Here is a 25,820-nt window from a genome sequence, read left to right as displayed (position 1 = left end):
TTCAGGATCTAAGAAAGGATCCAGGGCGTCCAGACGGACTATAGCCAGATGGCTTAAATCGGCTATTGTTCAAGCTTATGAGTTAGGAGGGTCAGACCCCCCAGATGGGATCAGGGCACATTCCACTAGAGCGGCTGCAGCTTCACAAGCGGAATGGGCTGGTGCTTCTCCTGAGCAAATTTGTAAGGCTGCAACGTGGTCCAGCTTCAACACGTTTGTCAAGCACTACAGATTGGATCTGCTGTCAGCAAAGGACCAAGCCTTTGGTCGTAAAGTTCTGCAAGCAGTAGTCCCACCCTAAGGTAAGGTGCTCGCTTATCCTCTCTAAGGTGGCTGTCCTGAAAGACGATCCAGGGAAATATGGAGTTACTTACCGGTAACGTCCTTTTCCAGGAGTCTTTCAGGACAGCACCGGTACCCACCCAGGTACTGGACGTCTGAGGACTCATCACATAAGACCGTCAGGTAAGATTGTAATGTTTGTGTTGTATGACGTGTTCTTGTGTCTCCCCAGTTGGCCGGAGGTGCTCGTGATAAACTGAAGGGCCAGTGGGAGGATGAGGCTTAAATCTCTGATTGAAGGCGGTGTTTCCTGAGAGGGGAGGAGCCGGGATCTCTCTAAGGTGGCTGTCCTGAAAGACTCCTGGAAAAGGACGTTACCGGTAAGTAACTCCATATTTTTTTTTTTTTTTTTAAGCTAAATAGCTTCCTTTACCCTAATGCAGTCCTGGTTTCATGTCCTCATTGTTCGTTTTTGCTCTGATCCTTCTCTGTTCTACACACTTCCTGGTTGTCTGTTTCTTTATGAAAAAAGTACTGGGAGCTTCTCTCTGTGGTCTCTAATCAAGAAAGTGTGATTACTGTGTGTCTAATACCCCTCAGAACCAATCGGTTACATTTTAAAAACAAACACTGCCCTGTATTGGCTCTGTGTCTCTGTCCTTCGCAGAAGAATGAAACTAGATGAAAAGCGAAAGTGAAACTGCAGGCACATTATATGATTGATTTTTATCTATTTTTAATCATTTTTAAAAGGAATCCGTTAACTATTATGTCTCTATACCCTGTAAACAGTCATTTCAGCAAAAAAAAATCCTTTACAACTCTAACTACTTGCCGACCGCGCACCGTCATTTTTACGGTGGCAGGTCGGTTCTTTGAGCGTGTGCGCCCCCCCTCTCGCCCCCGACTCCCGTGCGTGTGCCCGGCGGGCTCGATCGCCGCCGGGCACCCGCGATTGCTCGTTACAGAGCGGGGACCGGGAGCTGTGTGTGTAAACACACAGCTCCCGGTCCTGTCAGCGGGGGAAATGCTGATCTTCTGTTCATACAATGTATGAACAGAGGATCAGTGTTTCCCCTAGTGAGGCCACCCCCCCCACAGTTAGAACACACCCAGGGACATACTTAACCCCTTCCCCGCCCCCTAGTGTTAACCCCTTCACTGCCAGTGGCATTTTTATAGTAATCCAGTGCATTTTTATAGCACTGATCGCTATAAAAATGCCAATGGTCCCAAAAATGTGTCAAAAGTGTCCGCCATAATGTCGCAGTACCGAAAAAAATTCGCTGATCGCCGCCATTACTAGTAAAAAAAAATATTAATAAAAATGCCATAAAAATACCCCCTATTTTGTAAACGCTATAACTTTTGCGCAAACCAATCAATAAACGCTTATTGCGATTTTTTTTTTTTTTTTACAAAAAATATGTAGAAGAATAGCCTAAACTGAGGGAAAAAAAATGTTTTTTTATATATTTTTGAGGTTATTTATTACAGCAAAAAGTAAAAAATATTCATTTTTTTTTTCAAAATGGTCGCTATATTTTTGTTTATAGCGCAAAAAATAAAAAACGCAGAGGTGATCAAATACCACCAAAAGAAAGCTCTATTTGTGGGGAAAAAAAGGACGCCAATTTTGTTTGGGAGCCACGTCGCACAACTGCGCAATTGTCAGTTAAAGCGGCACAGTCCCGAATCGCAAAAAGTGCTCTGGTCTTTGGGCAGCAATATGGTCCGGGGGTTAAGTGGTTAATGGCTACAGGGGATGAGCTGATTGACATGCAGTTTTCAGGGGAGGCGGAGTAAGCTTCTCTGAATCCATGAGTTCTCATGGATCGTCTAAAGTTGGACAGGGTAGGAGATACATGGACAGATTGGGGTACGGAGTTCCAGAGGATGGGAGAGGTTCTAGGGAAGTCCTGGAGGCGATCATAGGAGGAGGAGGAGATTATGGAGCTAAAGAGCATGAGGTCCTGGGAGGAGAGGGCGCTATGTGGAGATGAGGTTGTGGATGGCTTATTGATAGGGCTTTATGTCAGACGGAAGATCCACGTGTTGGAAATATATGTTTGCGCAGTCAAATGAGACAAATCGTTTAGTGCCGCCAATATTCATGAATCATTAGAATTTTCAAGGCTAAGCAAATAGTTCAGCCCGCCGGCGGCTCATGTTAAGAGTTCTGTTAATTGTTTTGTGGGTTTTATTAGCAAAAGTAGCTGAGGCCAAATACAAAAGCCGCATTCATGCCAATCCCGTCCTGCTAGGGACTCTGCGCTCAGATCATTGTGTTTTCTATGTGAAAGCAAATGAGCTCCTTTGCTTGCGAGAATCTCAAATTGCTGGCTTTGTATTGCGTGGTGGGTGGTCAGAGAAGCTCTGTAAAGTGTAGCTCCGGGCAAATCTAAAAAAAAAACCCTTTAATGCAGTTTTTATGGATTAAAGTCACGTGTGCGGCAGAAACATCTACCTAATTGTGTGTTTGTATTGGCTTCCTGTTATCAGTGCCTGCTTGGGGACAATCATACTGGTTAATGGAGGCGCTGAAGTTTCTGCACAGGGAAGATCCTCATCAATCTGTTGTGCAATACTGGGGATGGAGGGAAGATTAAAGCGGAGTTCCACCCAAAAGGTGGGCCTCCGCTTAATTGACATTTGTCACCTTTCATGGGGGAGGGGGACGTGTTTTTATGTTTGACAGATACCTGTCCCCACTTCCAGAAGGCGGCGCCATCCCTCCGAAGTTAGTCATCCTTCCTCTGCCGCCGGGCCAATTGGAAAATTCAGCGCGCTTCGCACATGCACAAGTAGGGAACCGCTTGTAAAGGCGAAAGGCTTCACTGCCGCGCTCCCTTTCTACGAACGGTGGGGTCAGCACCTGAGAACCGGTCTGAAGATCAGCTGTGTCAATGAATGCAGCAGTGGGGCTCTGGGCAGAGGGGAGGGGCCAGGAGTGCCGACGGGGGGGACCCGAAAAGGTTTGCGGCTGCTCTTCGCAATTTCATTGCACAGAGCTGGTAAGTATAGACATGTTTGTTATAAGGCTGTGGAAATTAACTATTAATTCATTGATAACCTTAATTTTCATCCAGACCGGCCCACTTTAATTCAATAAAATGCTTCCCCCCCACCCCCCGAAAAATCATGCCCACCAAAAGGCCCCTACATCCATTATTGTATATCATGAGAGGGTGAGAGAGGGAGGGTTGAGGGAAAGGGGGTGAGAGAGGGGGGTGAGTGTAAGAAAAAGAGAGTGAGTGTAAAAGAGAGGGGGTTAGTGTAGGACCCCTTTTTACGCTGAGGCGTTTTTTAGGCGCTTTTGGGCTAAAAATAGCGCCTGTAAAGCGACTGAAAAACGCTTCCGCTGCAGTCCCAGTGTGAAAGCCTGAGTGCTTTCACACTGGGGCGCTGCCAGGGCGTTAAAAAAAGTCCTCCAAGCAGCATCTCTCTTTTAAAAAACGGCCCACTGAGCCATCGGCCCACCGGGAAACTCCCTGTAGTCCTTATGGCCAGTCCATCCCTGCCACTAAAGAGGAGCTCCGGCTCCTTCAGAAAAAAGTCAGCAGCTACAAATACTGTAGTTGCCGACTTTTATTAGGACACTTTCCTGTCCAGGGATCCCGCGATGTCGGCACCCCAGTTGATTTTTTTTTTCCGTCCGATTCTCGGGTGCTGCCGCCGCCATTGCTTGTAAGGGAAACTGTCAGTGAAGTTTTGCGGCTGTTCCCTACTGCGCATGCGCGAATCATCCTGCGCTTTGTGAATGGCCCAGTGGCGGGAGGAGGAGGGGGGCTGAACTTGGGTAAAACAGGTATTTGCTTCCCCCTGAAAGGTGACAAATGTGGCACTAGAGTGGGGGGGGGGGGGGAGGAGCGGAGCTTCCAATTTTGGGTGGAGCTCTGCTTTATGACGATGCACGGTATATACCTGAATGACCACACATTCACCTAAACCTCAACACAAGCAGAACATATTTTATTTTTACCTTTCAAATAAAGATAATCAATGCATATCCATGGCTAACTTTCCCGCGTTTCGCTTCTGGATGGCGTGGGGAAGATGGAAACTCTGTTCGGCATTTATTGTTGCCACTGGAGGGATTTCCCCCTCACTTCTTGTCTGACCGATCAGGAAGTGTGAGGAAATCTTAGGACAGACGACGACGATTACCAAACCAAACCACAGTGTCACAAGACCTCTTTGATAAAGTTCCTCTCCGCCCGGAGGATCTGCAGTCCTGTCCTATGTCTGATCTCCTCTTCATTCAGGTACCCCACATAATGTTATATTTGAGGGTGGGAGCACCCCAACATCTTTGCCCTGTGATGCATTTGTTTGTTATTGAATCATAGTGCTTTGGGGGGTTCTCGTGATCGGCTTAATTCACTGATGGGGATATATAGCCGGCTCTGTCACAATATTGTATTTTTATTCAATTTTTTACTGGCAGAAAAGCTGACGCAGTTGGCTGCACTTTGCATCTTGAGGGTTTTGTTTTGGTACAGCGCCATCTAGTGGCCTCCCTGGTATGCTGCTTTGTTTCAACCACTTCTCTACTTTGGGTGTTTTTCAGATTTGGTGTTTACAAGACTAAAACAGTTTTTTTGCTAGAAAATTACTTAAAACCCACAAACATTATATATTTATTTTTTTCTAACACCCTAGAGAATAAAATGGCGATCATTGCAATACTTTTTGTCACACCATATTTGCGCATTGGTCCTACAAGCGCACTTTTTTTGGGAAAAAAAATCACTTTTTTGAATTAAATAAGACGGCAATAAATTTGGCCCAATTTTTTTATATATTGTGAAAGATAATGTTACGCCGAGTAAAATGGTACCCAACATGTCACGCTTACAAATTGCGCCCGCTCGTGGCATGGCGTCAAACTTTTACCCTTAAAAATCTCGATAGGCGACGTTTAAAAAATTCTATAGGTTGCATTTTTTGAGTTACAGAGGAGGTCTAGGGCTAGAATTATTGCTCTCGCTCGAACGATCACGGCGAGACCTCACTTGTGTCGTTTGAACACCGTTTTCATATGCGGGCGCTACTCGCGTATGCGTTCGCTTCTGCGCACGAGCTTGTCGGGACAGGGCGCTTTAAAAAAAAAATTTTTTTCTTATTTATTTTTATTTATTTTATTATTTTTTACACTGGATAAAAAAATAAAAAAAAATGATCACTTTTATTCCTATTACAAGGAATAAAATAAAATAAAATAAAGAAAAAACTGCGCTAATATAAAAATAAGTGCCAAGCTGCTACATACAAACAAACAAAGCCAGCAAGATAATAAACAAAAATGTAGCGCTAACAAACTCAAAATTATATAGTACCAAGTGAGGTAACAACTCTCATAATGTAAGAGTTGTTATACATCCCTTGTAATATGTAAACATCCCTTGTAATAGAAAAAAGCATGACAGGTCCTCTTAAATATGAGATCTGGGGTCAAAAAGACCTCAGATCTCATAATTCGACTAAAATGCCAAAAAAAAAAAAAAATTGGAAACTAATTTTTTTCAAATGACAAAAAAAAAAAATGTTTCTTTAAGAGGCTGGGCGGGACTGACGTTTTGACGTCACTTCCGCCCAGCAGAGCTATGGGGACGGGCGAAAAAGATTTTTCCCTCACTCGCAACCCCAGTCAGCTGCCGAACGGACCCGATCGCCTCCGCCGCTACCAACGGCTCCGGTAAGCGGCGGAGGGCGCGGGAGAGCGGCGGGAGCCCTCTCCCGCCGCCGATAACGGCGATCTCGCAGCGAATCCGCCGCGGAGACTGCCGTTATCGTTAACGGAACCGCTGACACTAAAGATGGATACCTCGGTTGTGGCAGCAGCTGCTGCCGTTACAGAGATATCCATCTTTAAAGTTAGGCCGTATAAAGACGTACGGCGGTTTGGAAGTGGTTAAAGGCCAAGTTCACTTTAAAAAATAAATAAATGCACATGTTTTTGCTGATAAAGAAAAAAAAACACGTTTGTTTTTTCTCCCCTAAGGATAGCTGTCTGCCCATACCTCATACAGACAGGCAGTTACCTGAGAGCAGGAAGATCAGTGAACTACGAGAGTGCCCACCAGTGCCCTCACAGCTCATTGAGAACTACAAGCTAGGGCTGCAACTAATGATATTTTTCATAATCGATTAGTTGGTCGGTTATTGTTTCGATTAATCGATTAAATCGGATAATAGCCTTAAAAAAAAAAAAATTTGCATTTTTTTATTTTTTTTGGGCCAATTTGTTGTTGGTAGGGTGACCACATTTCCAAACTGCCATTCAGGGACACCCCCCCCCCCTTACTTTTTTCTCACCCCATAGATTTCACTGGTTCATCCTGGGACCTGTAGTTCTTCACTGGTTGGGGGGGGGGGTCACATCTTCAGCTCTGAGGGGTTCGTGGTGGGACCTGTAGTCCTTCAGTTTTGGGGGTCACACCCCCCCCCCAAAAGTGAAGGACTACAAGTCTCAGCATGAACTCCTATTATCTAAAGATGTGACCCCCCCCAATTTAAAGAACTACAACACCCAGCATGAAACCCTGAGATCTAAGCGTGTGATCCCATAGATTTCACAGGTTTACGTTGGGACCTGTAGTTCTTGGCTATTTGGGGGGCAGGGGGTCTCACATCTTCAGCTCTGGGAGGGGTCACGCTGGGACCTGTAGTCCTTAACTTTGGGGAGGTCACACCCCACCCAAAGTAAAGGACTACCAGTCCCAGCATGAACCCCTGATATCTAAAGATGTGACCCCCCTCCCCAAATTTGAAACTCCCAGCATGAACCCGTGAGATCTAAGGGTGTGATCCCATAGATTTCACAGATCTATGCTGGGACCTGTAGATCTTCACTATTTGGGGGGGGGGTCACATCTTAAGCTCTGAGGGGTTCATGCTGGGACCTGTGTCAGTTTTATTCTGGGACACTGTATTGTCCCAGAGTGAAGGTGCCCGGACAGACCTGCAGAATGCGGGACTGTCCCGGGCAATCTGGGACACATGGTCACCCTAGTTGTTGGGCAGATTACAAAAAACAAATTGCCGCAAAAACACATTACATGCTTTTCTTCAGCTTCTCCATTGAAGTATATTGAACAAACAAAAAAAAAAAATAGCACCGCTTCGCGTTAAGTTCTTGCCCTTTCCAAATACGCAGCAGCTGAAAAAAAATCATGGATGTGAACGTGTCCCATAGGAAAACATGTAAATGAACTGTAGTGTGTTTCTGCAAAAAATAGAGGTGTGACCCGGCCTGAGATGTTTAGTAACATAATGGGGTTAAAACATAAGTATAAAAAGAGCAAATAATCGCTACTGTAAGGGGTTCATTTTTTACTGTGGGACAGTGAAACTAATATTTACAGTAGCTTTTTGCTTTTTTGTACTATAAAGGGCTAATTTTTTTAACCCCATTATTTTACTGGCCGATTAATCAATTATGAAAATTGTAATCAATTAATTTCATAAACGATTAGTTGTCGATTAATCGATTAGTTGTTTAGGCCCTACTACAAGCCATCGGCTGCAATGGCTGACTGTGCTTGTAGTCTATTCATTGATGGGAAACTGTGAATGAGTGTGTGGGCGGCGGCCGCATGGCTGTGCTGTTTTCAGTTTGTGATAGGGGTTGTGGGGAAATGATCCCCTGCCCGTTGTTACAGGGAGAGGGAACCGTGGGGGAGGGGCGGCTGCAGATACTGGATCATGTTGCACCCTAAATACTGGTGGAACATGTCACATGTTCCAAAGTTGAACTTGTCCTTTAACCCCGTTCCCGCTTGGCCTATGGCAGAATGCCAGCAGGGCGGGGGCTTCGTTGTTCTGACTGAACGCTATATGATGTCCTTCAGAACGGCTCTTGCGTGACCCTGGGGGCTTGCAGCGTGGCAATTTGTGGTTTGTCCCTCAGATGCACAGCATTACTAATCTTGGTAAAGAGCCTGACACAGGTGTCAAACACAAGGCCCGCGGGCCAAATCTGGCCCTCCAGGCCATTTCATGTGGCCCTCGCACCTCTCCTGCAGCTGCAGGAGAGCTCCAGACCACTGCTTTCTGCTTTTAAGCAATGCATCCAGCTTCTTCCCAGCAGCAGCATAAGGAAAGGGGGGTGCACTGATGTAAGGGAGAGTGGGGGACACAACTTCTGATGGTGGGGTGGCTCTTGACGTCTAATGTAAGGGGAGGCGATGCGTTGGACATCTAATCTTACAGACACAACCGGCCCTTTTGAGGACAATCATAATGCTAATGCGGCCCACAATGAAATGGAGTTTGACACCCCTGGCCTATGATGTAGGCTCTTTACCATGTGATCATGTGTCCAATCGCAGCGTAAATAGGAAATGCCGGCGACTTGTCGTTAAAGTGGAGGTTCGCCCGGAAATATGAATTTTTAACCTTAGATTCCTGCTCATTTTATCTAGGGGAATCAGCTATTTTTTTTTAAAATCGAAGCTGTACTTACCTTTTTAGAGAGCGATCTTCTCCGCCGCTTCCGGGTATGGGCTGCGGGACTGGGCGTTCCTATTTTGATTGACAGGCTTCCGACGGTTGCATCTATCGCGTCACGATTTTCCGAAAGTAGCCAAACGTCGTTGCGCAGGCGCCGTATAGAACCGCACGTTCGGCTTCTTTCGGCTAATCTTGACGCGATGGATGCGACCGTCGGAAGCCTGTCGGAAGACTGTCAATCAAATAGGAACGCCCAGACCCGAAGACCCATACCCGGAAGCGGCCGAGAAGATCGTTCTCTAAAACGGTAAGTACTGCTTCTATTTTAAAAATACTAGCCGATTCCCCTAGACAAAATGAGCCTCAATCTAAGGGTAAAAGTTATTTTTAGGGTGAACTCCCGCTTTAAGTTTCCCCTATTGAGATGGTTTCTGTAAGGACTGCGCAGGCGCAATCCTTGCCGACGGAAATCTCCGAACCTCGCCCGGCATCCAGGCTCATTCCTTAACATCCCTGTGGATTGGAGGATGTTAAAAAAAGAGCCAGGAGGACGTGAGGCCGACTGGCCACTTTCCTCAAATTCCACATTGCCCTGGATGCCGGCCGAGGTTCGGAGATTTCCGACGGCAGGGATTGCGCCTGCGCAGTCCTTGCAGGAACCATCTCGTTAGCCGGAACCATATCGTCAGATCACCGGTAATTGTCTTTCCTCTCCTCACACTGAGCGATTGTGAGAAGCGGAGAGCCTGTCCGTTTCTCCTCATCAGTGGTGCCCATTATTGCTACATGTCGGTGCCGCCTCATTAGTGCACATTAGTGAAGGAGGAAAATTACGTATTTACTAAATCTTATAAAAGAAACGTTTTCTTTGGTTTTTAAATTTTCGGTCTTTTTTACATTTTGTCAAAAAAAATCCCAGTGGTGATTAAATACCACCAAAATAAAGCTCTATCTGTCTCCAAAAAATAACAATTTAGTTTGGGTGCAGTGTTGCATGACTGTGCAATTGTCATTCAAAGTGAGAGCGCTGAGAGTTGAAAATTGGCCTGGCAGGAGGGGGGGGGGGGGTGGAAGTGCCCTGCAGGCAAGTGGGTAAAGGGATATTAACTCTCCGTAACATTTCAAGACTGTCTAGTGTTTGCTCTAACCTCTGCAATCTGTGTTTGTCTCTACAGATAAATTCTACCGTTCTGTCCAGTCTGCACCCAGTCAGCTCCTCTGAGGATGTGAAGCCCCCGCTGGGGATGAGAGTCATGCAAGGACACCCCAACGGAGGAGGAGCCAGCGGGAAACGGCTGTGCGCCATCTGCGGAGACCGCTCCTCTGGTAAGTGTACAGATAGGTGTTCATCATCTGCAGAACTGTGTTCAGTCTGCTGCCTGATGTATTCTAAGATTTAGTTTAGGAATTTAATGAGCACAAAGACAGACCTAATAGTTTTGCCCCAGAAGGCAATCTCACTTTAGGGCTGCCATAAATCTACTGTTTCCCCGAAAATAAGACTTGCCTCGAAAATAAGACCTAGTGCCATTTTCCAGGAGGGCTGCAATATAAGCCCTTCCCCCCAAAATTAAGCCCTAGTTTGAGGTGCCTTTCGAGGAAACGTGGTATAATCCCCTGTTACGGCGGTGTGTGTGTCCTGTCTCTAGCGGTGTCAGGTGCCTTTGATACAGAGCGGTGCTCAGCTGGTCTCTTCTCCCGCCTGTCTGCGAGGGGATCTCGACCCCCCCCCTAACCCCCCCCCCCCCCGCAGAGCTTCGGCGGGTCACTGAAGTTAGTGTTTAGATTTTAATTTTGCCCGGTAGTCATTCATCCTTACTGATGCTTAGTTCTCTTGCTTTTTTTGGAGATCACTTCCCCGGTTCAGGTCCTGTGTAAGCTATCGGCTCAGGCAGGTTTTCTGTTGGTGTTCTATTAAGCGATTAACTGCTTCCCGAACGCCGCATGTAGATATACGTCGGCAGAATGGCACGTACAGGCACATTGGCGTACCTGTACGTCCCTGCCTTTCCGCGGGTCGGGGGTCCAATCTTTACCCCCCCCCCGCTACATGCGGCGGTCGGATTCCCTCGGGGAGCGATCCGGGACGACGGCGTTTATAGCCGCTCCGTCGCGATCGCTCCCCGGAGCTGAAGAACGGGGAGAGCCATATGTAAACACGGCTTCCCCGTGCTTCACTATGGCGCTGCATCGATCGAGTGATTCCTTATATAGGGAGACTCGATCGATGACGTCAGACCTACAGCCACACCCCCCTACAGTTGTAAACACACACTAGGTGAACCCTAACTCCTACAGCGCCCCCTGTGGTTAACTCCCAAACTGCAACTGTCATTTTCACAATAAACCATGCAATTTAAATGCATTTTTTGCTGTGAAAATGACAATGGTCCCAAAAATGTGTCAAAATGTTGATCGCCGCCATTAGTAGTAAAAAAAAAAAAAAAAAAAAAAATATTAATAAAAATTTAATAAAACTATCCCCTATTTTGTAAACGCTATACATTTTGCGCAAACTCATCGATAAACGCTTATTGCGATTTTTTTTTTTTTTTTTTTTTACCAAAAATAGGTAGAAGAATACGTATCGCCCTAAACTGAGGAAATTTTTTTTTTTATATATATATGTTTTTGGGGGATATTTATTATAGCAAAAAGTAAAAAATATTATTTTTTTTCAAAATTGTCGCTCTATTTTTGTTTAAAGCGCAAAAACTAAAAACCGCAGAGGTGATCAAATACCACCAAAAGAAAGCTCTATTTGTGGGGGAAAAAGGACGCCAATTTTGTTTGGGAGCCACGTCGCACGACCGCGCAATTGTCTGTTAAAACAGCGCAGTGCCGAATTGTAAAAACCCCTTGGGTCATGTAGCAGCATATTGGTCCGGTCCTTAAGTGGTTAAAAATCCAGTTGATTAAGCAACTATATCGAAAAATCTATTGGATATGAACTATGTGTATGGCCAGAGTAAAAACTGTTTTTTGTGAAGGGACCAATTAGCTGATCCGTTAATACTTTCCTGATAAGTTTTCTGTTTTGTGTCCCCCCCCCCCAGGAAAGCACTATGGGGTGTACAGCTGCGAAGGGTGTAAAGGCTTCTTCAAACGCACTATCCGCAAAGACCTGACCTACACCTGCCGAGACAACAAGGACTGTATTGTGGACAAGAGACAGAGGAACCGCTGCCAATACTGCCGATATCAAAAGTGTTTGGCCACCGGCATGAAGAGAGAAGGTAAGTGCTCTTTTGTTTTTTATATAATTGTAGGGAGTGGAATTATTTTAGTTGTTAGAGTGTGGATTATTAAATGGATTGTAAAGTCTCCAGGTTTTTCACTTTAAAGGCAGAGGTCCACCAAAAAAAAATAGCTCAAAAGGCTCCAAAAAAATTTGAGAAAAATATATATTTTTTTTATACTTGCCAGAAATAGTTGTTTCCAGGCAGATCGTCCTAATCTGCCACTTCCTCGTCCTCGGTGATCTTCTCTCTTCTCGTCCTTGCGTTGTCTCCTGGGAAATGGGGCGCACTGTCTTCTGGGAACTGTGTCTCCCAGAGGATAGCCGCCCATTCACAAAGCACCGCACGACTCGAGCATGCGCAGTAAAAAACAGACAGCCTGTTTCCCTTAGTAAAGATGGTGGCGCTGACTCGCGATCTGGAGGATGGATTGGCCTCAGGCGGCTGACATCGCGGGCATGCTGGACAGGTAAGTGTGGTTATTAAAGCGGTGGTTCACCCATAAAAACGACTTCCCCCTATTACACTGCCCCCCCGCATTACAATACGATTATGCCTTTAATTTTTTTTTGGCTGCTGTACATACCTGGGTACAGCTATTCACCCATGTCCTCCGGGTTGCGAGTCCCGCGGGAGTGGGGCGTTCCTAACATGGCGGTGATTGACGTTTTGACTAAAAAATGAGCTCCCCCCGTCGCGTAAGCCGCGTCACGACTGGCGAAAGGAGCCGAACTGCGATGCGCAGGCGCAGTATAGCGCCGACTCGCCGTTCGGCTCCTTTCGCCAATCGTGACGCTGCTTACGCGACGGGGGGAGCTCGTTTTTTAGTCAAAACGTCAATCACCGCCATGTTAGGAACGCCCCACTCCCGCGGGACTCGCAAACTGGAGGACACGGGTGAATAGCTGTACCCAGGTATGTACAGCAGCCAAAAAAAAATTAAAGGCATAATCCTATTGTAATGCGGGGGGGCAGTGTAATAGGGGGAAGTCGTTTTTATGGGTGAACCACCGCTTTAAGTCAGCAGCTACAGTGTTTGTAGATGCTGACTTAAAAAAAAAAAAAAAAAAATGTCCCAGCTGGACCTCTGCTTTAATGCATTCTACGCATTAAGGTGGAAAACGTTCTGTGCTGCAGCAGCCCCCCCCTTTTTCTTACCTGAGCCCATTCGTTCCAGCAATGTGCACAAGCCCAGCGGCTCCAGCCACTGTCTCCACCCTCATTAATAGCAGTTAGAGCCATTGGCTTCTGCTGCATTTAATCCAATCCAGGGGGCAGGGCCGAGTCCTGCTGTCTGTGTCAATATACACAGCAGCGGGACTCAGGAGCGTGCCCCCAGGGAAAGCTGCTCTCCATGGAGGCACCTGATGAAGGGCAAGAGTAGGGCTGCTCTGAGCAAAATCCTTGCACAGAGTAGTTAATTAAAACATGTTTATTTAAAAAAATAAAAAATAATCCAACCTTTACAATCTAAGTTGTATGGTATCTCCTCCAATTCCCGAATAAACTGTAATATAATCAGGATGTAGCATGCACTGCCATTCTTTAGATTGTTTCTTTCAGGTGAACTGTATCTATTTTAATGGTCTTTGCCAACTTTATTACAAGGCTTTACTTGGTTCTGTAGATAATAAAGTGGACCTTGAATTGGAATGGGCTAGGCATCAGCATAATGGTTGCCCTCAAAGGGCCAGTTATATCTGTCCAAAAGACACACCCCCTTTACATCAGATGTCAATAGCCCCCCACGATCAGAAGTCAACAGTCCTCCACCTTCCCTAATATCACGTGCACCCCCTTTGCCTTGTGCTGCTGCTCCCTGTAGGAAGCTGGGGGCGGAGCTGGGAATCAGAAAGTGCAGGGTTCTGCATGGAGAAGCGCAGGATCTGCTAGAGGAGTTCTACTGCCGAGACGAGGAGTTTCATAGCTACAAGAGAGTTGTAGGGGCCACGTGAAATGGCCTGGCGGGCCTTGTGTTTTTGCACATGGTCTAGGATTTCCCTCAGCTCTGTAATTACTGCTGGAATCTGAGGTCTTAGAGGTGGTGGTGGGGGGGGTCAGGTGTCGCTACAGAGCTGTCCCTAGAGCTGGTGTCTGTCAAGGCAGGGTTGTGATCTACCTGTTGCATGGCCACAATGGGCAGGTAAAGGCCCAGAGCAGCCTGTTCACTTCTATGCACTTCCCTAGGTGCGGCAAGCTTCCCAAAGATGCTCCAGAACCTTTTTCTGTTGTGGCGCATCGGGCGTTTGGCACCGTCTGCTACCTGCACTTGGGGTCCCAACAACAAACCCCGCAATTGCAGCCCATTTCCAAAATGCGTGGCCAAAACACAGGTCTGTGTGTTTTGTAGCATGTTTAGGAAATGCGCTGGTGTGAATGCTGCCTAAATGATCAGCCAGGGCATTTGTGCTCTCATAACCTTTGCAGTTATGGATTTGGCCACTAGAGGGTGCTGTTAACCTGTGCGGTATAGTTCCTAGACTGCTACATATTGGGATTCTGTATGTGACTCTGAGGCTTACAGTCATGGCCACAAAATGTTGGCACCCTGCATTTCTGTAAAATAATGCACCACTACTCATACAAATTTTTAGGCATTCTCATGTTTATTTTTTTTTTTTGTTTTGTATTTGTATGATACAAAAAGTGGAGAAACGATAAGCCAAATCTGACACATTCCATGCAGGACTCCAAAAAGGAACTGGACAAAATTATTGGTACCTAATATTTGGTAGTGCGCCCCTTGGAAAAAAATTAAATCTGTTCGCTTTCTGTAACCATCAATGAGTTTCTTGCACCTCTCTACTGGAATTTCGGACCACTCTTTTTGCCAACTGCTCCAGGTCTCTCAGATTGTTAGTGTAAATGTGAAAAATACCGTGCTGTCACTTTAAAAACAAAAACAGCAGCCAGCACAGCAAATGACAATCGCAAGTGACAATAACAATGTGCAGCGCTAGCGGAAACGGTCACTGTAAAGTAAAACCGTGTAATAATGCAAGTTATAAAATATGCATTAATGTATACTTAGAAGTACATAATGCTATACTTTATAAATGGGGGGAAAAAACGTGAAAAGTGAAAACAGTCCACGGATGAAAACTGGGATATTGGTGTTAATCCAGGTAAGTGGGTGACCTCCTTAGGACATCAATAGGAGGACAAGTGTGAAGAATATATATCGGAAGATAGCCACCACTAACATTGAGAAGGCTTACTGGAACTTTTGGACTCATAAGGGCATATGCCCGATGAGGAGTCGAGGCTTGTGGTGAAGACACATCCACGCCTGGTACGAGAAATTAAGACCCTGTCCCTCAGATGGTTCACAGTACCTCATCTGGAATATGCAGTTCAGTTTTTGGCTCCAGTTCTCAAAAAGGATATCTGGGAACTGGAGAAAGTGCAGAGAAGGGCAACCAAACTGATAAGAGGCATGGAGGAGCTCAGCTATGAGAAAAGATTAGAGGAACTGAATTTATTCACTCCTTGAGAAGAGGAGATTAAGGGGGGATATGATCCACATGTACAAATATATATATATATATATATATATATATATATATATATATATATATATATATATATATAAGTGGTCCATATAGTGAACTTGGTGTTGAGTTATTCACTTTACGGTCAACACTGAGGACAAGGGGGCACTCTTTACGTCTGGAGGAAAAGAGATTTCATCTCCAAATACGGAAAGGTTTCTTCACAGTAAGAGCTGTGAAAATGTGGAATACTCTCCCTCTAGAAGTGGTTCTGGCCAGCTTAGTAGATTGCTTTAAGAAAGGCCTGGATACTTTCCTAAATGTACATAACATAACTGAGTACTAAGATTTGTAGGTAAAGTTGATCCAGGGTATATCCGATTGACTCTCTGGGGATCAGGAAGGAATTTTTTCCCCTGCTGTAGCAAATTGGATCATTCTCTGCTGGGGTTTTTCTTGCCTTCCTCTGGATCAACTGTGGGTATGGAGTTTGGTGTATGGGATTGTACTAGGCTTGTTTTATTTATTTTTTGTGGCTGAACTGGATGGACTTGTGTCTTTTTTCAACCTGACTAACTATGTAACAGTAGAGTTAGGATCTCGAGAGGTCGGCTGAATTTTTTTGCCGTAGTCTCACAAGACGCAATCAAAAATTTAACGAAACAAAGTTCCACGTAGTGTAAATCCATATAACAGAGTATTTATTAAAAATTGGGAACACTCACATTTGAGCAGATCTGAAAGCGCTTGTAAAAATGACTGAATGGTAACGCAATGGCATCAGCTAGGCTCGTCCCGACGTGTTTCGTCTAAGGAGACAATATCTGGGGTATGGGCCTGCCACCGTCGTCGTGTTTTTTATTTTTTATAGCGGTTATGGTCCCAGTAATAAGACTCAACTGTGATGCATTAACGATCCAGTGTATATAATGCTGCAATCACTTCCTGTTCAACAATATGGTGTTGTCGCGTGCGGCTCAAGCCTTGCTTTGGAAAGCAAAGCCACACGTGTGCAAACAGTCATCTGACCCCTGCCCTGTAGTGTTAATGTGTGCAAGCCAAGCCTCACTATCGGGCAGCCAGTGTCAATTGGGCACGATATCAGCATCAGGTGGTAGCCCGAGTCAGGTCACAATATACTGCATCCTCAACCCAAGACACACGGACACCTGCGGGTCAGGTCTCGCTATGAAATAGCCTGAACAACCTGCACCTACTGCGTCACTGGCTAAAGCGCCGCTGGCGAATCATATGGTAATGACACATGTAGGAAAAAGGAAGTAAAAAAATTACAATGATGGTGCAACACCATAAAAGCCCATCACAAAAATATTTTTAATAAAAACAAATTATATACCACCGCAGTGTATAATGTATGAGTTGAATTGTGCCTTATTGATAAAGGTACTCATTCCGAATGAGGAGTGGGACTGCAACTCATAGATCCAGAAGGTTTTGAGGTGTGAAATATCTCTGGTCATAGAACACCACCTCCAAGGGGGAATATATTTGTCTGACTAGAAACTCTGTCCCCCTCAGATCAGTTCTGATGTTGTCGATTAATGGTTAGGCATGCTATGTTTGGTGTCGCACTTTTTGGTTTTTGCTATGTACTCATTAACCCTTGTTGTAAATGACCTAATTGTTTGGCCTACATATTGTTTGCCACAGGGGCAGGTAAGCAAATACACAACATTCTTAGTGGCACATGTGCAAAAATGTTTTATAGAATACACTCAATTGGTAAATGTGGACTTGAATTCCGTTGTTTTACATCTGACCTGTATGTTATACTGGCAAATAATTTTTTTTTTTACATGGATAGTAACTTATTACATTGTTAAAAAAAAAAAAAAAAAAGCTCAAACTGGTTAATAGTGGAGCAATCTTGCTCTGTAGAGAAGGAGCTCCCCTATAGACCACTCTGGCCTGATCAGGTAATACCGTGTCCAAAACTCATTCGCTTTTTAGTATATACCAATGCTTATTAAAAATGTATTTTAATTTGTTTGTGTTGTACAGAGTATGTTGGCATTGACCATTTAAAAGATTTGTTGGAATCTTGATGTGGCCTGTTGACCAACAAGAAGCGTCTGTCTACTTCCAAAGTATTTCGGAACTCCAAATCGACTTCCGCTTGGTCATAGTCCTTGTCCAGAAACCTCTGTCTTGAGACCATGGCCTGTGATTTATAAGTCTCAGTATCGGTACAATTTCTACGTAATCGCAGGAATTGGCTCATTGGAACTGAGCATGACCAAGATCTGTGATGACCGCTGTCCATAGGAATAAACCATTACGATCTGTAGGTTTGAATTACATTTTTTAAAATTGAACTGATGCTTATTAATTTAAATTTCTAGACCCCCCCCCCCCAAAAAAGGTTGTTTTTCTGGCTAGATTCATAGGACAATGAAATGCCTCGATCATTGCTATTCAAAAAGGTAAAATATTGGTCAAGAGACTCTGAACAGCCATCCTGTAGGAAGAGGATGTCGTCGATGTACCTAGCCCACAAGACTAATTGAGGTCTGTCTTGGGTATAGAGGACATCTTCCTCCCACTTGGCCAAAAATAAATTTGCGAGGCTGGGGGGAAATTTGGCCCCCATCGCCACTCCCCTCTGCTGTAAATGAAAACAATTATTGAACCAAAAATAATTATGTTTAGTAGAAAACTCAAGTAGTTCAATGATGTAACTACCCTGAGATTCAGTGGGGGAATGATCTTGATTTAAAAATGTCAAACGGCCTCAATCCCCAACTGGTGTGGTATACAAGGAAGCGGCATCGGCTGTAGCCATGATGTAGTCTCCCTGTATATTCACACCCTCCAACAATCTGTTGGTGTCCTTGAGGTATGAGGGTGATTGTCTCACTCAAGACTAAAGAAAAAAATCTATAGAACGACCAATACGTGAAGTGACAGAATCAATGCCGCTCACGATTCCAGGAGGGTGTGTTGAAACATGTGGATTTTCAGGAAATAATACATTGTCAGAATTCTGGGTGCTATAGGAACTAAAAAATTGCTCATTCTTTTTTTGTTGAAAATATGATTATTAAACCCTTAGTGATAAAACGTGCTAGTTCTTTTTTATAATTAGAAGTAGGGTTGTTTGGTATTTCTTTGTAAGTAGTTTGATCACTCAGGATCCTGTACGTCTTTCTCGTCGTCAGCCTTGTCCAACATGACAATACCACCCCCTTTGTAGGCGGTGCGGATGACCAGGTTCTTCCTCTCGCATAAGGACTAGGATTATAAACATGTTTGAGGGGTAACCTGGCAAGATCTTTAAGGACTAAATCCCTAAAGATATTGAAAGCTGGAACCTTCTGGGTTGGTGGGTTGGAGAGATGGATTAAGTAATCCAGAATGCACTGTCCCAGAAGTGGCTGCGCTGGGTGGATACCTATAGGGATTTGTAATCGGGTACTGTTGAATGTAAAGTTTTCTAATATACTTATGTATATCTACGAATGTGTTAAATTTATCCAATTTGTTTGGAGGGGTGAAATTTTAAGGCCTTTGTTCCTCTGTATTTAACTTTGTTACTAAGGTTGGACACATCCTGGACTGTTATGTTGTTCTTTTTCCTTTTGCTTCTCCTGTCCCCCCCGCCACCCACCCCCTCGGGTGCCTCTCTTGGATTTGGACCTCTTTTTCTCCCTTGGGAATCCTTGTTAAAAAAAAAAAAAAAAAAAAAAACTGATTCCCTTGAGAATTAGGATTGGGTTGATTATACCTATAAGGGGAGTGATCACAATCTCCTACCATATATGATTGTTGGTCATTATTATAGGAATCACGAAGCGGGGATTATCTATTGTAAGTGGTCACCGGGGGATAGTAAAAAGTGTGATGAGCTGGATGATCATTATACCGAACGGGTGAATCCCTCTGATATTGACTTCCTTGCTCCTGATGGTAATGGGTCCTAGAGTTGTATTGACTACCTCTAAAGTGACCCCTTCTGTTGGAATTTTTACCTCTACATGAATTGGTTGCAGTGCGTAATACTCTGTTATATGGATTTACACACTATGTAGAACTGTTTCATTTTTGGTTGTATCTTGTTGGTCTATGGGAAAAAATTCACCGGACCTCCCCTTGAGATCTAAACTCTACTAAGAACCATCTAAGGGAAAGAGTCTTTATTTATTTTTTGTGCCAGTGGTTACAGACGTGGATGTTTCTATCTACCCGTGTGTCTTCACCACAAGCCTCGACTGATCAGGCACATGCCCCTTTGAGTCCGATAGTTTCAGTAAGCCTTCTCATTGTTGGTGCTGGCGTTCTTCCGGTATATATTCTTCACACCTGTCGTCCTATTGATGCCCTAAGGAGGTCATCCGCTTACCTGGATTAACACCAATATCCCAGTTTTCATCTGTGGACTTTGTTTTCACGTTGTGGACTTTTATTCAGCATATTTTTCATTTGTGTGTTTTCACATGTCATTAGTCTTCCATCTTATAACTTGTATCATCATCACAGTCTTTACAGTTATCGTTTCCACTAGCGCTGCACACTTAGATTGGAAGGGTTCCTTTTCCCAACTGCTGTGTTTTTTTTTAGATCTCAGGTGCTCTATATGAGGCCAATGATGTCCCATCAGTGAGGCCAGTCAGTGCTGCCTTTCAGTGCCCATTAGTGCCGCATATTACTGCCTCATCAGTGAAGGAGAAAAATTGCTTATTTACAAATGATAAAAAAATCCATATATGTACAGTGTTGCATGACTGCACAATTGTCATTCAAAGTGAGACAGCGCTGAATGATGAAAATTGGCCTGGGCAGGAAAGGTGCCATGTAGGCAAGTGGTTAAATGCTTCATTTCTTTTTCTGAAAACCGTAGAATGATGGGCTTTACCAAAAGGCTGTAATTTTGTTTCGTCTGTCCACAGCACATTCCCCCAAAAGGATTTTGGCTTCCTCAGGTACGTTTTGGTCCAATCTGGCTTTTTTTTTATGTTTCTGTGTCAGCAGTGGGGGTCCTCCTGGGTCTCCTACCATCGTGTCCCTTTTCAGTCAGATGGTGATTGTACCCTGTGCCTGAAGGTCAGCTTGAATTTGTCTGGTTCTCGAGCTTCTTTATTGCAATCTATTGCAAAATCCTTTGTTGCAGTCTTTGATCGTTTTTTTTTCCTCTTTCATCCACATCCAGGGAGATTGGCTACAGTGCCAGTGGACACAGGAACATTAACCCCTTCACGTTGACGTAATGCAGTTATGCGGCCTTCTGCTTCAAGTGGTTGTACCGGGATGATATGCAGCTGCACGCATCACCCCTGTACTGTTTTTTTAGAGCCAGCGGTCGGCTTTCTTGTAATAACTGATGCGACTAATCAGCCGCTCGGCTGTTATTACAAGCAGTGGGAGGGGACGATATCGGCTTCGATCGGACCTAGTAACTCGTAAGCGATGTCATGACATCCCTTTTGGTTTGGAAATGGAAATTAATCTGGGCTAATAGAATGGACTTTTGGCGGTACAAGTAGTTAGTGTAAAAAATCTATAAATATTTATTCATAAAGATATATGAAGAAAGATATACATAACTTTGTGAAAACAGTACATTATCAGCATATTATCTCAGTACATATTATAAAGGATACTACAACAAAGCTTATACTTATGCAAATATACTCATGACATGAGAACATATGGCACAAGGGAGTATATGAAAACTTTTAATCCTTGAAAATGAGTTGGATATGCGGAATGGTAGGTCTTGCTTTTATTCTCGACAAGTTTCGCGTACAGGACGCTTCATCAGGAGCATAGAGGTCTAATAATAATCATACATAACACGAACAGAAAACATCAAAAGATGTCAATTAGTTGAACAAGTTTATACATAAAACACATAAACATATGAAAAGAAAATTAACACTATTAAAAACTGCCAGTCATTATTGCCAGTGCATTACAGCAGGGTGTCCTGCCTCCCATATTAACCCTTAAGAACAAGGGAAGAGATGAAATCCACCCACCAGATCATTCGCCCCTAAGTAGATATGAAAAAACAACAACTTAAAAAATCGTTTGTGAAAACGGTACATTATCAGTATATTATCTAACGATTTTTTAAGTTGTTGTTGTTTTTTCATATCTACTTAGGGGCGAATGATCCGGTGGGTGGATTTCATCTCTCCCCTTGTTAAGGGTTAATATGGGAGGCAGGACACCCTGCTGTAATGCACTGGCAATAATGACTGGCAGTTTTTAATAGTGTTCATTTTCTTTTCATGTGTTTTATGTATAAACTTGTTCAACTAATTGACATCTTTTGATGTTTTCTGTTCGTGTTATGTATGATTATTATTAGACCTCTATGCTCCTGATGAAGCGTCCTGTACGCGAAACTTGTCGAGAATAAAAGCAAGACCTACCATTCCGCATATCCAACTCATTTTCAAGGATTAAAAGTTTTCATATACTCCCTTGTGCCATATGTTCTCATGTCATGAGTTTATTTGCATAAGTATAAGCTTTGTTGTAGTATCCTTTATAATATGTACTGAGATAATATGCTGATAATGTACTGTTTTCACAAAGTTATGTATATCTTTCTTCATATTTTTTTTTTTATGAATAAATATTTATAGATTTTTTAATACTAACTACTTGTACCGCCAAAAGTCCATTCTATTAGCCCAGATTAATTTCCATTTCCATAGTATCGTGACGTTGGTACACTCTAACGGTTGCATTCACAGTCAATAGTCGCCCTGTTTTTTATGCATTTTTTGGAGAGGTCCACTTAAAAATCCCTTTTGGTTTGCTGGAGCCTTAAAGGCGCCAGATTTAAGAAAAATTTCATTATTCAAACCAGCCAAATTTGGCGTTTTGAATGCTTTTAAGTGTAAAGGAGGGGGATTGGGGTCTTATAGACCCCCAAATCCCTTCAAACAAATACCTGACGTGACTATTACTGTCATAAGGAATGTTTACATTCCTTGTGACAGCAATAAAAGTGATAAAAAACAATAAAGCACAGAAGCGAACGCATACGCAATTTGCGCCCCCAAACGTAAATTGTATTCAAACCACGCGTGATGAGAGTAATAATCCTAGCACAAGACCTCCTCTGTAATGCTAACTGGCAACCGTTAATTTTTTTTTAAAAGCGTCGCCTATGGAGATTTTTAAGTACCTTAGTTTGTCGCCGTTCCACGAGAGTGCGCAATCTTAAAGCATGACATGTTGGGTATCTATTTACTCTTAATCTATTTATTTATCTTTCACATTATACCAAAAAAATTTTTTTTTTCCTGAAAGTGTATCCTTTCCCTAAAATTGTTTTTGAAAGGCCACTGCACAAATACAGTGTGACATACATTTTCTCTAGGGCCTCTGCTAAAAAAACATGTTCACTGTTTGGGGGTTCTAAGTAATTTTCTAGCAAGAAAAAAATAATTTCAACGTGTAAGTAACAAGTGTCAGAAAAAGGGTTTAAAATGTTTGCAAATCACTACGTGACTTTACATGTATCCCCTCTGGAGAATGCTACCATTAGCGATGGTGTAATTTTTTTATTTATTTTATTTTTTATTTGTTTTTAACGAAAAGTCTAAATACCTTTTTCTCACACCGCAGCTGTGCGGTCATGTAATTTCCCTGCTCTCACCTTCAGCCACCTATGGAGAAAAACGGGAGGGGCTGAGATTTCCATGTGACATTAGCCGGCCAGCACAGGGGGATCACGTGACCACACAGCGGCAGTGTGGGAAAAGGTATTTAGCCTTTTCATAAAAAAAAAAAAAATGTACACTATCGTTAATGTCTGCACACTCCAGAGGAGATGCAAGTATATTTGCTGCATATTGCAGTTGAATAGTGGCGGGAGGAGAGACGATCTCACGGTTATAGGGTGGGAGGGGGAGAGATGATGGACTGTCACAGCAGAGCAGCAGGACGACGGGGGGCATGTAAACTGACCACAGGAATCATGGCTCAGCAGCCATGATTACCGTGGGGGGGGACACAGGATCAGGCAGGATCAACCAGGTATATTATACGATAGAAAGATAAAAAATTACACAGCACAAACACTGCGCTATAGGTCATGCCATTAAAAAAAAAAATGATCTTCGTGTTTTTTTTTTTTTTAGCTTTCTAGAGACGGACACAATTTTTGTTCTCAAATTCTCAGACAATTCTTTGCTGCTTTTTCCATTCTCCTTGTGGCACACACACCACACACCACACCACACCACACACACACACCACACACACCACAGGCCATTTTTTTTAATACAGCATTGCGTTACTTTAACTGACACTTGCGCGGTCGTACGACGCTGTGCCCAAATAAAATTTATACTTTTTTTCCCACAAATCACTTTCTTTTGGTGGTATTTGGTCACCTCTGCGGTTTCTGTTTTTTTGCACTATAAACAAATGTTTTCATCAATTTAGGCCAATATGTATTCTGCTACATAATTTTGGTAAAAAAAAATCCCAATAAGCGTATATTCATTGGTTTGCGCAAAAGTAGCAGCATCTACAAAGTGTTTCTTTTTTACTAGTAGTGATGGCGATCAGCGAATTGTAGCGGGACTGGGATATTATGGCAGACAAATCGGACTTTAAATGACACTTTTGACACTTTTTTTTCATCAGGGGCGATCAAAGGGTTACATGTGTTCCTAGGGAGTGCTTGTACTGTGGGAAGGCGGAGATTTGTGTCCCTGCTTTGCAGAAACACTGGATCACTGCCTTCCCTTTCTTACAGAATGATGATCTGCTCTGCTTCTCTTGAGAATGATCAGTGGGTCCCCGTGGACATTGAGTCCGGCGGGCATACTGATTGGCTCCTGCTGTGTCCAATCACAGCTGGAGTGGGTCGCCGGCGGTGCACATGTGCGCCCCAGTCCTGGAAGTGCAAAATCACGTAGGTACGTAATTTTGCACCGGAGAGCCACCTCGGGTGTGTGTATGTATGTATGTATGTATGTGTGTGTGTGTGTATGTATATATATGTATATATATGTGTGTATGTGTGTGTGTGTATATGTGTATGTGTGTATATATATATATATATATTATTATATCGCGGTTAACTGGTTGCCGGCGGGATTTCTATATTGTCAGTACCTGTTTATTGATACAGGTGAGTTTAATTACCAATTAGTGGAACATCACAAACTTGGAATACTATTATTTCTTACAATTGTGAGAAGGTGCCAATAATTTTGTCCAGTCCATTTTTGGAGTTTTGCATGGAATGTGTCGGATTTGGCTTTTTGTTTCTCCACTTTTTTGTGTCATACCAATACAAACAAAATAAATACACATGAGAACGCCTAAAACATTTGTAATTGTAACAATTTTCTGGGCAAAGTGGTGCATTATCTGACAAATGCAGGGGTGCCAATATTTTTGGCCATGACTGTTTATTGTAAACATATCCTGTAGAAGAAGTGTTTGTTTAAAATGGTACTAAAGTGTTTTTTTTTTGTCCTGATTGCGCCGGTATAAAGAATTTGCGTAGCAGACAGATTTTGTCAAATTTGTACGTTTCACCACAGCAACCTCTGGGTGCCAGTTACCCGCACTTCCGGGTGCTCTCAATCATGTGTTTCTGGACTCAGGACTGCATGTCTCATCATTCATCTTGCTGCTGCGCATGCGTGTCCTGCTGACTCTTGTGTGGAAATGCACTGGCATCTTGAAAGGACAACTAAAAGAAGACAAGCTTATGCCTTCTGCTTAATGATGGCGCTGCTTCGGGAGCCGCCATCAATCCCTTCCATTGGAGTAGGAGGAGCAGAGGCGTGTCTTTAGTGTCCTTTCAGGTTGTCTGTTCATGTAGGCGCAGACGGTCATGACGTAGGGATGTAGTCCTCTTCTTAGAAGGGTGGCTCCATAAGGACCCTGCAAACAGTACCAGGACAGGGTCCTCCAGCGCCCAGGACAAGGATCCAAAATGGCACCCGCCTCCATGCCTTAGAATGGGTGCACCACCCTGTGTCTGTGCCCGGGGCAACTTCCCCTATCGCTTTAAGGGAATTGGATGACTGCGATCCACATTTGGAATGGAATGTACCAGTAGTAAGTATTAATAGTATACAGAGCAGGCTTGATGTTATCAAGCCTTTGAGAAGCTTTTATTGCCAATAAAGTCAGGTCACAGCATTAAATCAGGTAATGATTAAAAGTTTCCAAAGCAATGTTGGCCTAAAGCCGAACCCAACCAAATTTTGAGTGAGGAGGAAGGGGAGTGATTACTAGACGATTTCCGAAATATTAAGATCGATTTTACCAAAACCGAAGAGTGCAAAATCTGGTGACGCCGTGTATGGTAGCCAATCCGCTTCTAACTTCAGCGTGTTCAATTAACCACTTT

At 43.7% G+C, this 25,820-nt stretch overlaps 1 protein-coding gene across 2 annotated transcripts in view; it reads left to right on the top strand.

Moving 5' to 3' along the window:
- Positions 1–25,820, top strand: part of RXRB (retinoid X receptor beta) — an 89,732-nt gene that overhangs the window by 35,951 nt on the left and 27,961 nt on the right. The window contains exons 3-5 of one of the 2 annotated variants that reach the window (XM_040324948.1): positions 9,912–10,062; positions 11,793–11,972; positions 20,374–20,406. In XM_040324948.1, coding sequence (XP_040180882.1) covers positions 9,912–10,062; positions 11,793–11,972; positions 20,374–20,406 — 364 coding nt within the window. The remainder of the gene's footprint in view (positions 1–9,911; positions 10,063–11,792; positions 11,973–20,373; positions 20,407–25,820) is intronic. The other variant, XM_040324949.1, reaches the window with a different exon arrangement.

The sequence above is a fragment of the Rana temporaria genome, chromosome 9 (genome assembly GCF_905171775.1).
Source record: "Rana temporaria chromosome 9, aRanTem1.1, whole genome shotgun sequence".
In the NCBI taxonomy this organism is placed as follows: domain Eukaryota; kingdom Metazoa; phylum Chordata; class Amphibia; order Anura; family Ranidae; genus Rana; species Rana temporaria.
The sequence above is the reverse complement of the archived record's forward strand: the minus strand, read 5'-3'. Positions and strand labels throughout refer to the sequence as shown.